Source organism: Micromesistius poutassou (genome assembly GCF_964030765.1).
Source record: "Micromesistius poutassou genome assembly, chromosome: 22".
Taxonomy (NCBI): Eukaryota; Metazoa; Chordata; class Actinopteri; order Gadiformes; family Gadidae; genus Micromesistius; species Micromesistius poutassou.
In genome coordinates this window covers 13,141,033-13,155,584 of record NC_140292.1, presented here as the reverse complement: position 1 = coordinate 13,155,584, position 14,552 = coordinate 13,141,033, and the positions used below count along the sequence as shown (strand labels likewise).

General features: G+C 46.8%; 2 protein-coding genes across 2 annotated transcripts; one reads left to right on the top strand and one right to left on the bottom strand.

Annotated features, from left to right (window-relative positions):
* Positions 1-7,072: 7,072 nt before the first annotated feature.
* On the top strand, positions 7,073-8,523 carry ch25hl2 (cholesterol 25-hydroxylase like 2; the record flags this gene model as incomplete). Its single annotated transcript, XM_084486823.1, has 2 exons — positions 7,073-7,155; positions 7,521-8,523. The coding sequence occupies 2 exons, from the start codon at positions 7,073-7,075 to the stop codon at positions 8,521-8,523; spliced, it is 1,086 nt and encodes a 361-aa protein (XP_084342949.1).
* Positions 8,524-11,701: 3,178 nt separating this feature from the next.
* Positions 11,702-13,275, bottom strand: f2rl1.2 (coagulation factor II (thrombin) receptor-like 1, tandem duplicate 2). The gene is made up of 2 exons (XM_084486945.1): positions 13,137-13,275; positions 11,702-12,870 (listed from the first exon to the last, which is right to left on the bottom strand). Exons 1-2 carry the CDS (start codon positions 13,195-13,197, stop codon positions 11,777-11,779), a joined length of 1,155 nt encoding a protein of 384 aa, XP_084343071.1. The 5' UTR covers positions 13,198-13,275; the 3' UTR covers positions 11,702-11,776.
* Between the last annotated feature and the right edge of the window lie 1,277 nt (positions 13,276-14,552).

Here is a 14,552-nt window from a genome sequence, read left to right as displayed (position 1 = left end):
CTTGGTCAGAGGGTGGAGGATAGTGGAACGATCTGGGGGGAACATGATACATAAGCACCTACAGCAGAAGGGCACCTCCTCATTTACACTGGACTGTTAACGAGACGTCTGAACAGACCGCTGTATCTGTCTTCAAAGAGCAGCGGATCCTCAGCCAAAGAACAATCATTGGTTTTCTGCTCAAATGATAAATTTGCCGTTATATAATCGATCGTAGCCTATCATATGTAATCGTAATCCAATAGGTTTATTAGTTAGACCATCTCAAAGAACCACAACCTCAAATTACATTTCACAATCTTCCTGTATATTCGTGGTATAAAATCACGCGCAATAACAAACAAGTAAGACACGACAATGAACTGAAGCGGGTTATCCCTGCCAGCATCCCCGACCTGCGGCCCGCGATCAGCGCACAGCAGCGTGGTACTCACCCCTGGATAGAGTCGGATGGAAATGTGCCGCGAGGCAAGGCAGCAGCACTTGTTTATTAGGAGGGGATCTAAACGGCTCCACCCAGCGCCCGTCAGGATAATTAATTCCACAGGTGAACGGCGTCCATGGCAACGTTCCTTTTTTCCTTTCCACCTTTTTAATCAATACTCCCCGCGTGAAAAACAAAACAGGTGCTTGAGTCGGCAGCGGGGTCCCGGGAGACGTCTCCGGTCCTCGGCAGGCTCCCGTTGGAGCCCTTGAACACAGCCGGGGAGAGACGGGGGAGGAACAGCAGGGAACCCTCTGGTAACACAGGAGAACCCTGACCCCAACCCGAACACTAACCCTGACCCTGACCCTAACCCTAACCCTGACCCTAACCCTAACACTTACCCTGACCCCAACCCTAACACTAACCCTGATCCTAACCCTAACACTAACCCTGATCCTAACCCTAACCCTAACACTAACCCTGATCCTAACCCTAACCCTAACCCTAACACTTACCCTGATCCTAACCCTGACCCTAACACTAACCCGAACACTAACCCTGACCCTAACACTAACCCGAACACTAACCCTGACCCCAACCCTAACACTAACCCTGATCCTAACCCTAACACTAACACTTACCCTGATCCTAACCCTAACACTAACCCTGATCCTGACCCTAACACTAACCCCAACCCTAACACTTACCCTGACCCCAACCCTAACACTAACCCTGATCCTAACCCTAACACTAACCCTGATCCTGACCCTAACACTAACCCCAACCCTAACACTTACCCTGACCCCAACCCTAACACTAACCCTGATCCTAACCCTAACACTAACCCTGATCCTGACCCTAACACTAACCCTGACCCTAACCCTGACCCTGATCCTAACCCTAACCCTGATCCTAACCCTAACACTAACCCTGACCCTAACCCTAACACTAACCCTGATCCTAACCCTAACACTAACCCTAACACTAACCCTGACCTAACCCTGACCCTGACCCCGGGCAGTGGAACGGGTTCTGTGGGATGGGGTCATGCGTTGCAGAGATTGTGAATAGCAAATAGGTTGAAACATTTGGGATTGAATGGTTAAAGTTCCTGAAGTGAAGATGCCGTTGTGTTGTCTCACTCTGTTTCTCCGAGGTTTGTGTAGAACGGTTGTGGCACACAGCACCTCTTCCCTGACACCAGTTTAAGATTCCATCAACTGTGTTTAGAGCATCTGATTAATATTCATTATTAAGAACGGTTTTAGCAACTGGAATGACTTCAGTCCAATACATTTCTGTTCAAAGCAGTTCAATGAAGCCCCCAGCCTGCGTTTCCAACAACCCTCAACCCCCACCCCCCTCAACCCCCACCCCCTCAACCCCCACCCCCTCAACCCCCAGCCCCCCAGGGGACACTGTCATCAGGTGTGCAGAGGAAACGTTTTCTTTACTCGCTGTTCGCAACACACACACACGCACATGCACACACACAATCACACACTCACACACAGATACTTTTCCGTTGATCAGCTGATGAAAGAGTTTCAGCACCAAGCCGCCCAGCAGGTGGTAGGCCTGTACATTCTGACGTTAACCCCCCCCCCCCAGAAGACGTAGAACATGAAGAACCAGACCACAAGGCTTTCATCAGAGCATTGGTGTTTGGACCTTCATCCTCACACAGCCTTGAGATGCGTTCCAGTAAGGCGGTCAACTTTTAACGACCCCAAATATGCTTCTCACTTTTCACTTGAGACACCACTTTCATACCGAACATGTGTACTACTACCAACCCACCCTATGACAGCTGATCCAACCCGGTGCATAGGTCTACCCTGGTCATGCTTTGCCAGGGGGTCACACGCCATTGATGTGACGAGTTGACCGTATGAGGTCGGTGACGCTGTGCAGGATTCACTTCTCATACGCCCAGGTGTTCCCAGGTGTGCAGCTGAAGCCACTGTTAAGCTAGATCCAGAGCCACATCTAGGAAGCTGTAGGGTCTGGAAATGAGTAATGAAAATGGCCCAACAAAAATGTATTTGGATGTTGTTACATTCATATACAAATTTTTAAACTTGAATTTACAAGACGCTTTTCATTTGTGAACTTGTTTACATTTGTGTGTGAACCTGTCTGTATTTATATGTGGATTTTTGAGAAAAAAAAAATTCAAGGGAACCGGAGACTTTTTTTTTTGAGCCTCTCCTGACGTGGCTGGATTCACAAATGCATTTTTTTCAACAAGGACCTCTCTGTAGCCAATCAGATTCCTCCCTCGTTTTCAGCCAATCACATGACTGCAGTCCCGGCCTCTGAAGAATAAGTCCCGCCTCCGAGGCTCCCGGTTCCCTCGGTCAAATGTCTATGTGAAATAACATGGGGTTTATGAATGATCGTACATAACAAACTCTGTAGGTGGCGGAGAAGTAAAATCTGTGTCACGTATTGAACTACACACTTTTTTCATCTAGTTTCGACTGGGTTTTTGGATTGTCTGTGCCGTTAAAGTAGTAAACGATTATTAATGCTATTAATTAATTTATGCTATTAATGCTATACAGAGTTAATACAGAGTTTGTTATGTACGATCATAAACCCCATGTTATTTCACATAGACATTTGACCGAGGGAACCGTATCCTTGGAGGCGGGACTTATTCTTCAGAGGTCAATAGATAAGACTCTCGCCGTATCCGGTCGGTAAAACAGCAACGCTTTTGGCCCGCCTATATCAGATACATCGATGTGATTGGTTAATGTTCTCACGAGAACTCTGGATTTCCAGGGTAGGGTTTAGCCATAACCAGAGCACACTGTGCCGTGTCCTCAGTGTTTCCCAACAGGGGGTACGGGGACATTCCTGGCAATATATCATTTTTTTTTAGCACAAGAGGCTTGATCAACGGCCGTAGTTCAAATGACTCTGTACGCAATTGGATAGTCCTTCAACCAATCAGACCAACGATCAAAAAGCTGCTTGCCGTCGCTTCCCTGTCGTCATTGTGTTAAATCAGCCAATAGCGAGCGAGGGGGAAAAGCCAGCTTGGTGATTTGCCCCCACAAAAACGTATCGGAAAAATGTCTTGCTCCTCTCCAGCCCCTCCTGCAGAGCAAATTCAAAACGCCGGCAGAACGGGCTTGGGGTACCCAGTCTAGGAAATTCCAAGATGATAAGTGAATATTCCTCAGTCATTTAATAAGCCCGTCAATCAGATAATGTACTATAACTAGTTTCCTGGGGAGACAAGGCTAGTGATGGGTCGTTTGCAACCGTATCAGTTCGAAGGAACTCTTTAACAAGAATGAACCGACCTGATTCCACGTTTCAGTTCGTCTCGTTCCTCTCTATCGTTGTTCTCCCAGACTCGACTCCCCCTCGCTGACTCGCTGTTCACTGTGTTGAGTTAGCAGAGTGGTGGAGAGGGACTGGCCCGGGCAACAACATCCTGATTCCGAACAAGAAGCGCTCCTCAGCTGAAAGGAAGTTGTAATGTTGTGTGTTGATTGATGACCGTTTGCACCATTGTTTGAGAATGAGGAAGGAGCTGAGAATCATGCATTCCATGATTCACCGCTCCCGGAAACGCGACGAGCGAACGATTCTGAACGATTCTTCTTGGCGAACTGACCGACGCAAATTGAATCAAGGAAAAGAATCATGACATCAGCCGCACCCAGATCACACAATCACAACAGCTGCTTACCTGCAGCCAGAACAATCTGGATGAATGGCTGAAACGTCCACTGGCTCTGGATTCAGGTCAGGGTTCAGAGGAGCCCGCCGAGAAACGCAAGAAAGAGGCCGAACTGTAACCAAGGCAGTGGGCCGACAGTGAGAACGATGTTTTATATGGATTCACTTCTACTTCTGCAGACCCACCGCAGCCTCAGTGCTTCTGGTTTAAAGTTTAAATGCTTGTTTAAAGGGGACTTATTCAAAGGAGCTCCAGTTTGTTGTGGTGAATGTTACTCATTTTACCACAGTTTACCACAGTTAAGGGGGTTGCCGTCCTAACTGTGTATAATGAGCACATTCCACAGTCATAAGCTATTGCTTGAATATAAAACAAAGGCAGGTGGATTCTTTTGATTTCGTATTTATTTATTTGTTTGTATTACTTATTTATTTCCAAGGCAACATATTATTTATTTTTATGATTAATTTAATTTAGAGTTCAAATTAAGAAAATGCCTGAGAATTAAATGTTCAAATTAAGGAGATGAAATAAAATGATTTTCATCAGTTATGTTACGTTCTACTTTTGAAGAATCATCCACACGTATGAGTGAGAGGGTACTCATGTACGACAAAAAGGCTCAGGGGGTACACAAGACAAAAAAGGTTGGGAACCACTGCTCTATACTACTCTACTACACAGGGGAAGCACGCCCCCTGCAGTCAATGCAAGGAAAGTAAAGATTTTACTCCGCACTAGAGTAACATTTTCTAAATACAATATTAGGTATTGGGTGCAATTGAATTCATGGGATTGTTGCTATTTGTAGCTTACTACTGATTATTTTACTTTTTTAAGGAATATATAGGTTATATATTATTTATTCGTCAATCATACACATTGCCACTTAAGTTTCCTAATTTAAGATAAAATAGTAGGAAATTGTTTGTTAATTAAATACTGTTAACAAATAAACATTCTCCACCTCCCTGGAAGACTTTGAATGCGTTGCGTGAAAACATCTCAAATAAGTCCATCAAATATTCCACTTTGTTTTGAAATGATATAAAGTAGATGAAACCATATAAACCACCGTATACCCAATAACACCCATGACTGCGCATGGAGATACTATATGGAGAGGTAAGGTCCTGTTGGACCTTGGATTTGGTCACTGTTCTATCTGATGACCTCGCTCAGTCACTACTGTCTAACCCCTACCTGCTCCTTAATGACCTGTCTCTGTACTGTCTAACCCCTACCTGCTCCTCAATGACCTGTCTCTGTACTGTCTAACCCCTACCTGCTCCTTAATGACCTGTCTCTGTACCGTCTAACCCCTACCTGCTCCTTAATGACCTGTCTCTGTACCGTCTAACCCCTACCTGCTCCTTAATGACCTGTCTCTGTACCGTCTAACCCCTACCTGCTCCTTAATGACCTGTCTCTGTACCGTCTAACCCCCACCTGCTCCTTAATGACCTGTCTCTGTACCGTCTAACCCCCACCTGCTCCTTAATGACCTGTCTCTGTACTGTCTAACCCCTACCTGCTCCTTAATGACCTGTCTCTGTACTGTCTAACCCCCACCTGCTCCTTAATGACCTGTCTCTGTACTGTCTAACCCCCACCTGCTCCTTAATGACCTGTCTCTGTACTGTCTAACCCCTACCTGCTCCTTAATGACCTGTCTCTGTACTGTCTAACCCCCACCTGCTCCTTAATGACCTGTCTCTGTACTGTCTAACCCCCACCTGCTCCTTAATGACCTGTCTCTGTACTGTCTAACCCCTACCTGCTCCTCAATGACCTGTCTCTGTACTGTCTAACCCCTACCTGCTCCTCAATGACCTGTCTCTGTACCGTCTAACCCCTACCTGCTCCTCAATGACCTGTCTCTGTACCGTCTAACCCCTACCTGCTCCTCAATGACCTGTCTCTGTACCGTCTAACCCCCACCTGCTCCTCAATGACCTGTCTCTGTACTGTATCACCCCTACCTGCTCCTCAATGACCTGTCTCTGTACTGTCTAACCCCTACCTGCTCCTTAATGACCTGTCTCTGTACTGTCTAACCCCTACCTGCTCCTTAATGACCTGTCTCTGTACTGTCTAACCCCTACCTGCTCCTTAATGACCTGTCTCTGTACTGTCTAACCCCTACCTGCTCCTCAATGACCTGTCTCTGTACTGTCTAACCCCTACCTGCTCCTCAATGACCTGTCTCTGTACTGTCTAACCCCTACCTGCTCCTTAATGACCTGTCTCTGTACTGTCTAACCCCTTCCTTAATGATCTGAGTCTGAAGTCAGTGAAATGTGCTGTGGATTAAAGCGTCTGCTAAATTACTAAATAGGAAGTTGTTCAGAGGGTGAATAATAAAATAGAATAAATAAATCATTAAAAAATGTACTGAATCAATGCTTTAACAAAATATAAGCTTTCATTAAAAAAAATTGTTACATATTTGCAAAGCAATTCCATCTTATTACGTAACATCTTCATAACATTGGTTCATTAACTTTGATCATGAGATTATCTTAATAATAAACTTCCTCCATGGCACGCCATAGGAACATGAACAGTGGGGGGCATTCGCTGCTTTCCAGGCTTCAACAATGACGGCTCTGTGTGTGAGCAGAGCCTCCGCCTTCCAGATCAGCTCCACAGCGCTTTTCAACTGATCCCCACTCTGACAGTTCCGACAGCGTGTTATGATTAATGACTTGTCTAGACCTGCTGCGAGTGTGTGTGTGTGTGTGTGTGTGTGTGTGTGCGCGCACGTGTGTGTGTGTGTGTGTGCGCGCACATGTGTGTGTATGTGTGTGCGTGGGTGCCTGTGTGTGCTTGTGTGTGTGTGTGCCTGTGTGTATGTGTGCGCACATGTGTGTGTGTGTGTGTGTGTGTGTGTGTGTGTGCCTGTGTGTCTGTGTATGTGTGTGTGCATTAGATAAGGTGAGAGGATGAAGCCGGGCTGTGCAGCGTCCCGCCGCCCGTCGGCGCTCCGCAGCGCGCTGGAGGAGGTCCTCCGAGGCCGGGGGCTCAGGTCTGCTCCCCAGGACCCGTAGTGGAGGCGCTGCCTCCATGATCTGGGTCAGAGATGGGCGCTATTGTGGCCCGGGTTGTGAGTCCTGGCGGCGGTCCTGGTGCCATGAGAAAGAGCCCTTTAGTGAGCGCTTCTTTTGAGACACGGGGGTGGGCTGGTGTGGGGGGTGGGGCTTTACCATACATAAGACCAGCTAACGAGCTGCCCGTGCAATTTGGCACCGGCCACACCAGATGATCTGCTTCCTTTTTTTTTTTTCCTCTCTCCATACACAAAGAGACCTCCAGGATCCATCCATTCACTTCCAGGCTGTTAGCTCTGTCCTCGTTGCAGCTGTGCGTCGGCTCTTGTCCTGTCGGCTGCAGGCTCCTGGCTGTGGGTCTCCTCGTGAAGCACAGCGTGCCGACGCTGCTGGACCGAGACATGAGCGGCGGCAGCAGCAGCAGCGGGGTGCTCCGCAGCACCCCCGACGCTCCGTCCTGGGTGCTGGACCTCAGCAACCTGACGGCCGCCCTGGTCCCCGAGGGCTTGGTCCTGCAGCCCGTGTGGGACCACCTCCAGCAGCACCACCAGCTCCTCCTGCGCAGCCCGCTGTTCCCCGTGGTGCTGTCCGTGTCCACCTACTTCGTTCTGGTGGGGCTGTACACCGGCCTGGACCTGCTGGCGCCCACCTGGCCCTGCGTCAACCGCTACAAGCTGCACCCGCAGCGCCCCGTCACCCCGGCCCACGTCTGGTCCACGCTGGCCGTCACGCTCTACAACCACCTCCTGTACATCTTCCCGGCCGCCGTGGCCCAGTGGCTGTGGCGGCCGGCCACCGCGCTGCCTCGCCAGGCGCCCACCCTCTGGGAGTTCCTGCTGGGGATCCTGGGCTGCACCGTGGTCTTTGACTTCCAGTACTACCTGTGGCACCTGCTGCACCACCGGGTGCCTTGGCTGTACCGGACGTTCCACGCCGTCCACCACCAGTACAGCCAGCCGTTCAGCCTGGTCACCCAGTACCTGTCGGGCTGGGAGCTGTTCAGTGTGGGCTTCTGGGCCACGGTGGACCCGGTGCTGCTGCGGTGCCACTGCCTCACCGCCTGGGGCTTCATGGTGTTCAACATCTACGTGTCCACCGAGGACCACTGCGGCTACGACTTCCCATGGGCCATGCACCGCCTGGTGCCCTTCGGCCTGTGGGGCGGCGCCCCCAAGCACGACGCCCACCACCAGAGGCCCGCCACTCACTTTGCTCCATTCTTCTCCCACTGGGACTGGCTGGGGGGAACCAATACCTCCACCACCAGCACCACCCTCTCAGGAACCACCCCCACCCTCAGCACAGAGCAGGACGTGAAGGAGGAGATGAAGGGAAGGAAAGAGTAAACTACAGACGATCCGTCTTGTCCCTTAGATCACTTTCCCTATCCCGTTGTTTTTACCAAACACTCAGACTTTAACGCTTTTTCAGGAATGGGTTTGTTCTTGATTATGCGTCTGGTAAGTGATTCATATAATCGGCTTGCATATTGACATAACTTCACATGATGTACTCATCTTTCATATGATGTTTGAGTTTCAGTGTTCTTTGTCCATGTATTCTCTCAGGTTGTTTTTGCATTTGGTGATTGGTATTTTCTAAGCTATCTCTTGAGGAATGGCAGAACTACTTACTGGAACTTGTTTGTGGAAATTATATTCCCTGTGTTTGCTCTTACTCATCAAGAGGAAGCTTTTTAGTCACTAGAGACACATTAAACATGTACTCTTTATGCTCCCTATCAGCGGTGAGCAGTCTTGCTTGCTCAACATGCATGGACGGACGTCCTGCTGGCCAGTAGGGGGTGTGGGAAAAATACTAATTTATTTTGCTAACATTTGTTTGAAAAGCTCTCATTAGAAGAAACCTTTCTAAAATTCACGAAACAGGCACTGTCGTGATACATGTTTGTCCACCATAATGCACATTTATGAATTTATATACTTAATGCTGGTATTTGTTATTATTAATACAAACATATACATACTTGTGTTATTTCTTCTATTTATTTGAATGTATCTAATGTAATAACTATTGTGTATCATAATGATGAAAATACGTATTTGAAACCTCAAATAAATCTTTGAATACCTATTCAATATTATTTGACTGCTTAACTAAATTGATTAATTTCAACATCTTGTGTACGATATGGAATGAATCGATTTAGACAGGAGAGGTCGCTAGAGGCTTGATAAATATACAATTCTGCAGCTGCATGATATATTTGTATAGTTGTATTGCCCAATAATAAAACGGTTTTATTTTGACCATCGTTATAAAGGGTGACTCCTGAGCTTTTTATTCACCTTCGTTTTTTCATCTTCCATTTAATGAATTAAAATACGATGAGCCTCCTACATTTGAAAGAAAGGGTGTTCTAGTGGTTGAAGCAATGCAATATTCTTTTGACCGCATTCCTGTCTTTGTTTTTCGTTACGCAGTTACGCTTCCGCCAGTTGGAACCTGCAGGACTGGTTTATGTTGCCTCAAGTAGGAGGGAGGTACATAGGCTGCAGGCACGGTGTGTGTGTGTGTGTGTGTGTGTGTGTGTGTGTGTGTGTGTGTGTGTGTGTGTGTGTGTGTGTGTGTGTGTGTGTGTGTGTGTGTGTGTGTGTGTGTGTGTGTGTGTGTGTGTGTGTGTGTGTGTGTGTGTGTGTGTGTGTGTGTGTGTTATGGATATACCTTACAACAGTGCCATTATCATTTAAATAAACAATCATTGCGTCTCTTATACACATGAATCATGTACTGGTCTGCCCAATGTTTTTCCTGCTCGTCTCCACCAGCGGTTTCTACGATACCGGTCACCTAACGCATGACGGCCAACACCTCAAGAAGGCACACACGCGCACACATAGTTACAAAACATTGAAGTGCGTTACATCCCAGTTTTGCAATTAGGATTATGACAGCAAATTATTTTCGATTTATTCAGTGCTTTTAGTAAGTGCTTTTTATGAGGTTTTCTACAATGTGTTTGTAAATAATTTTATGGTCCAATTTAAGAATGGTCGCACAATACAGTGTTTTTGTTTGATTATTTTTATCGTATGTATTGCTCCAGGATATGGATACATTTCAATTTACAGGTTTCTTTATAATTCCTAAATCGTCTTATCTAGATTTAAGTGGTCAAACTAAAAAAATAGGAGGGGGAACCTATAGACATCTTTCCACTCTAAAAGTCACCAGTTAAACAAAAAGGGAGGCCAGACACCCTTTAAAGCTATCGGATCAGCCAGAATCACCCCCATGGCCTTACCACCAACAACAAACAAGACAAAACAAATGCAAATGAATGTCAGGGTGGCTGGGTCACATGACTCAGGGCTCGGTCACACCTGGCCAATACAGGTACAGGCAGGAATTAGTATCAGTGCCAATGTCTCATACCATAGATTAATAGATACGCTACCTGTACTGTTGCTATTGAATTTTGATCAAATCAAGTGTGATCTTGATCTCTTGTCCTGATGATTACAGGTTACCTTCACTACAGTGAATACTAAATGCAACCCAATAAAACGTGAGGCGAAACTGGGTGGCAATGATTGACCGGAGGGCCAGGCTGGGTGGGGTGTGGGAGCAGGGAAGGCTTGTCGCTCTTTCTTGCTCAACTTAAGATGGACTTTTTTTACTTTAATACGTCACTGATTCACTGATTGTATTTGAAAGGTTTTAAGACGACAGGATGTTTGATTCTAATCAAAATTCAACACAAATCACACAACCATGTCAGAGGTAAGGGGAGCACATATCTAAACTATAGTATGTGTTAACAGGATATGAATCCAGATCATTAGATCTGGATCCATTAGATCTGGATCCATTAGATCTGGGCCACAGCCCCCAAACATTCCAGGAATTCCTTGACAACAGGACCTCTAAAACTAGTGTGTGTGTGTCATCACTCTGCAGACACTTAGACTATTTGTTCAGTGACTCACTCCACAACAAATGGCCCGTTGCATAATAGTGACTATAGTTTCATTGAAACCACAGCCCTCTGATGTCATCATTTCGTTACAAAAATATTTATTAGACGCATACAAGATAGGTTTCAAAGTCACGTTCCCGATGGGATTGTTCAGAGACAAAGGAAGGGCCCAAACTAAACAGACATAAAACAACCAGTAATGAATATCATCTTTTGAGGCCTTCCGGAATTAAAAGTACAAATAAATAATCAGGGTATCTCACATGATTGTACCCCTAAAAATGCAGTCAAAGTGAAACGATTGAGAGTCCAGGCTGCAGTTCACAGTTCTGGAATCATTAAACAACATATCAATAACTTCCATCTACATGGGTAACAATGATGGCTCATTTGTGTGTGCGTGGGCAGGGGGTTCAGGCTCCCTGCATTGACCAGAATTGTTCTAGACGTGCTACAAAGAACTGAAGCTCCTCCATAGCCCCTCTATAGCCCCTCTATAGCGCCCTCCTCAGAGACCCTCCTACACTGATCCACACGTTGCCATGGTTATCACAGACGGGCTCTAGTCCCCGAAATAACAGCAACAATGTTTAGTGCCAATAGATAGAATCCGGGTCAGGGTCAGGGTCATGACCCAGGTCAGTCTCTTAGCTCCTCCCTCAGCAGCTGCTGCTCTGAGTGTTCCCCGAGTCGGACACGTAGGCCTGGCTCTTGCGGGAGTACTTCATGGAGCTGAACGACACGCGCATCCGCTCCACGGTGCGGCTGCTGCGGCACAGCAGCGTGTTCCGGACGTGGTCGCGGAAGTCCTCCGACACAAAGTAGTAGATGAAGGGGTCCAGGCAGCTGTTGAGGCTGCTCAGGCACAGCGCCGTGACGTAGAAGGCGTACAGGTTGTTCTCCACGCCGTCCTTCAGCAGCGAGTAGTGCACCACCAGCAGGACGTTGCTGGGCACGAAGCACAGCAGGAAGGTGAGCAGCACCGTGGCGATGAGCTGCACCGCCCGCCGCCGCTTCTTGCCGGCGGCGTCGTCGCCCCCCATGCTGCTGTCCAGCGAGCGCAGCAGCAGCACGTAGGCCACCACGATCAGCACGCAGGGCACCAGGAACACCACCAGCGCCGTCAGCATGAAGTAGTAGTACGGGTACCGCACCGAGGGGAAGGGGTCCTGGCGGTCGTGGATCACGCTGACGTCGTGGCAGGTGGTGACGTTGGGGTCGGCGAGGCGCGCCGTGTGCTGGTAGAGGTACAGGGGCGTGGTGCTGAGCCAGATGAAGGCCCAGATGCACGCGCACACGACGAGCGCCATCTTGTTGTTCTTGCGCTGCTGGGACAGAGGGTGGGCCACCACCCAGTACCGCTGCATGCTCAGGGAGGCGATGAACAGCACGGAGCAGTACATGTTGCCGTAGAAGAAGCTCACGTACACCTTACACATGGCCTCTCCGTAGATCCAGTCGTTGCCTTTCAGATGGTAGGAGATTTTAAGTGGCGTCCAAATGACAAACAGCAGGTCCGACAAGGCCAAGTTGGCCATGTAGATAGAGGAGGGGTGCATCTTCTTAGTCCTGAAGACGAACACCCAGATAGCCATGGCGTTGGTGGGCAGCGCTACGGCGAACACAAAGATGTAGACGACAGGGAGGAAGACGGTGGTCAGACCGCTCTGCAGGGCGTCTGAAGTCGCCTTGTCCACTTTGATCAGTCCCGAATCTTCAGGATCCACGTGTCCAACAAAGCCCCGTCCAGTTCCTATTGGAAAGACTTACAATGATTACCCAGCTCCCTTTCCATAGTATCCTACCTACTACAGGTGACCGACTAACTATTGTAGGAAGACAATAATTAAATCAATGACGTTAATTAATTCCTAATAAGAATGTAGCCATAATGAAGACAGATTAAGCCTCGGTAATTGTGTGAGTAAAAAAGCGAGCCGTCTCTACGGGGCGTCGCGACGCGAGGACCATAATAAAATATCACATAGGAAGTAGACGGAGGAGTCTGAAGGGACCTACCTGGAATCGCGCTTGTTATCGTAATCCAACTCAACAACAACACCAACGTAATCACGGCCATGCTGGTCAAATAAAGTCAAGGAGTGTAAAAGTCTCACTAAAGAATCCGAGACAGTCGCCGTCTTTTAACTTCGATACTTAAAACCCACCAACACCCCACCCTAACCTCAGGAAGACAGCTTCAGGGTCGCCTACCTGTATGACGTCATGGAGGTGGAGGCTCCGCCCCTCGTCGAGTTTCCGGCCCATAGCGTCATGTTTGAATGCTTTTCAATAGTTATGGAGCCTAAACGGTTCTAAGTACATCATTATCCATTCGTTTTTTATATATTATGGGCAATTTGAATTCAATGTCATAAGTGCAATAGTTACATTGATATATTCAATGGTGTGTCAAATAACAGAAAACCAAACTGATCTCCTGATGTTCCTCATTTGTGTACTATCTGTGTACTATTGTGTACTATCTGATGACATTCGATCCATTTGAGTAATGTGATTTGTTTAGGCAAGGCAAGGCAAGGCAACTTTATTCATATAGCACTTTTCATACACAAGGCAGACTCAAAGTGCTTCACATATAAACATTGTCATACAATAAAAGAAAACAATAGTTAAGTAAAAAGTAAAATAGATAGAAAATAAAGGCAAAGTTTAAAAAACATTTTAGAAAGGCAGAGTTAAAAGAAATGCATTTTAGAAAGTGAGAAAATAAAGGCAAAGTTAAAATAATAAATATTTAAGATTTAGCAGAAAGCTAAAGCAAACATAAAAGTCTTCAGTCTTGTTTTAAAAGCTGTCAGAGTTGGGGCAAGTCTTAAATCCTCAGGGAGTTTATTCCAGCTATTTGTTGCATAGTAACTAAATCCTGCTTCCCCATGTTTCGTGTTGACTCTGGGGATAATTAACAGATTGGTCTCAGAGGATCTTAGTGGCCTAGAAGGCTTATGTAGTGGAAGCATATCAGTTAAATATTTTGGCCCTAAACCATGTAGGGATTTATAGGTTAGCAACATGATTTTAAAATCAATTCTCTGACATACAGGGAGCCAATGTAATGATTTAAGAATTGGTGTAATATGTTCACATTTTTTGGTCTTTGTTAGAACTCTAGCAGCAGCATTCTGAACAAGCTGTAGTTGCCTTAGAGTTTTTTTTTGGGAGACCTGTAAGGAGACCATTGCAGTAATCAAGCTTGCTAGTGATAAAGGCATGTACAAGTGTTTGTAAGTCTTCGGTAGACATGAGCCCTCTAAGTCTTGCTACGTTTTTAAGGTGATAATATGCAGATTTTGTAACTGATTTGATGTGACTGTCGAAATGTAAATCTGAATCCATGATAACCCCTAGATTTCTGGCTTTGATTGAGGTTTTCAGGGACAGAGAATGAAGGTGTTGGGTAACTTTAAGCCTTTC

What these genes read in the sequence shown, in the direction of transcription:
- f2rl1.2 (XM_084486945.1), bottom strand. Translation starts at nt 13,197, where the DNA reads ATGGCCGTGATTACGTTGGTGTTGTTGTTGAGTTGGATTACGATAACA. An exon ending in GATAACAAGCGCGATTCCAG is followed by an intron (nt 12,871 to 13,136) that starts GTAGGTCCCTTC and finishes TCTTTCCAATAG; the next exon opens with GAACTGGACGGGGCTTTGTT.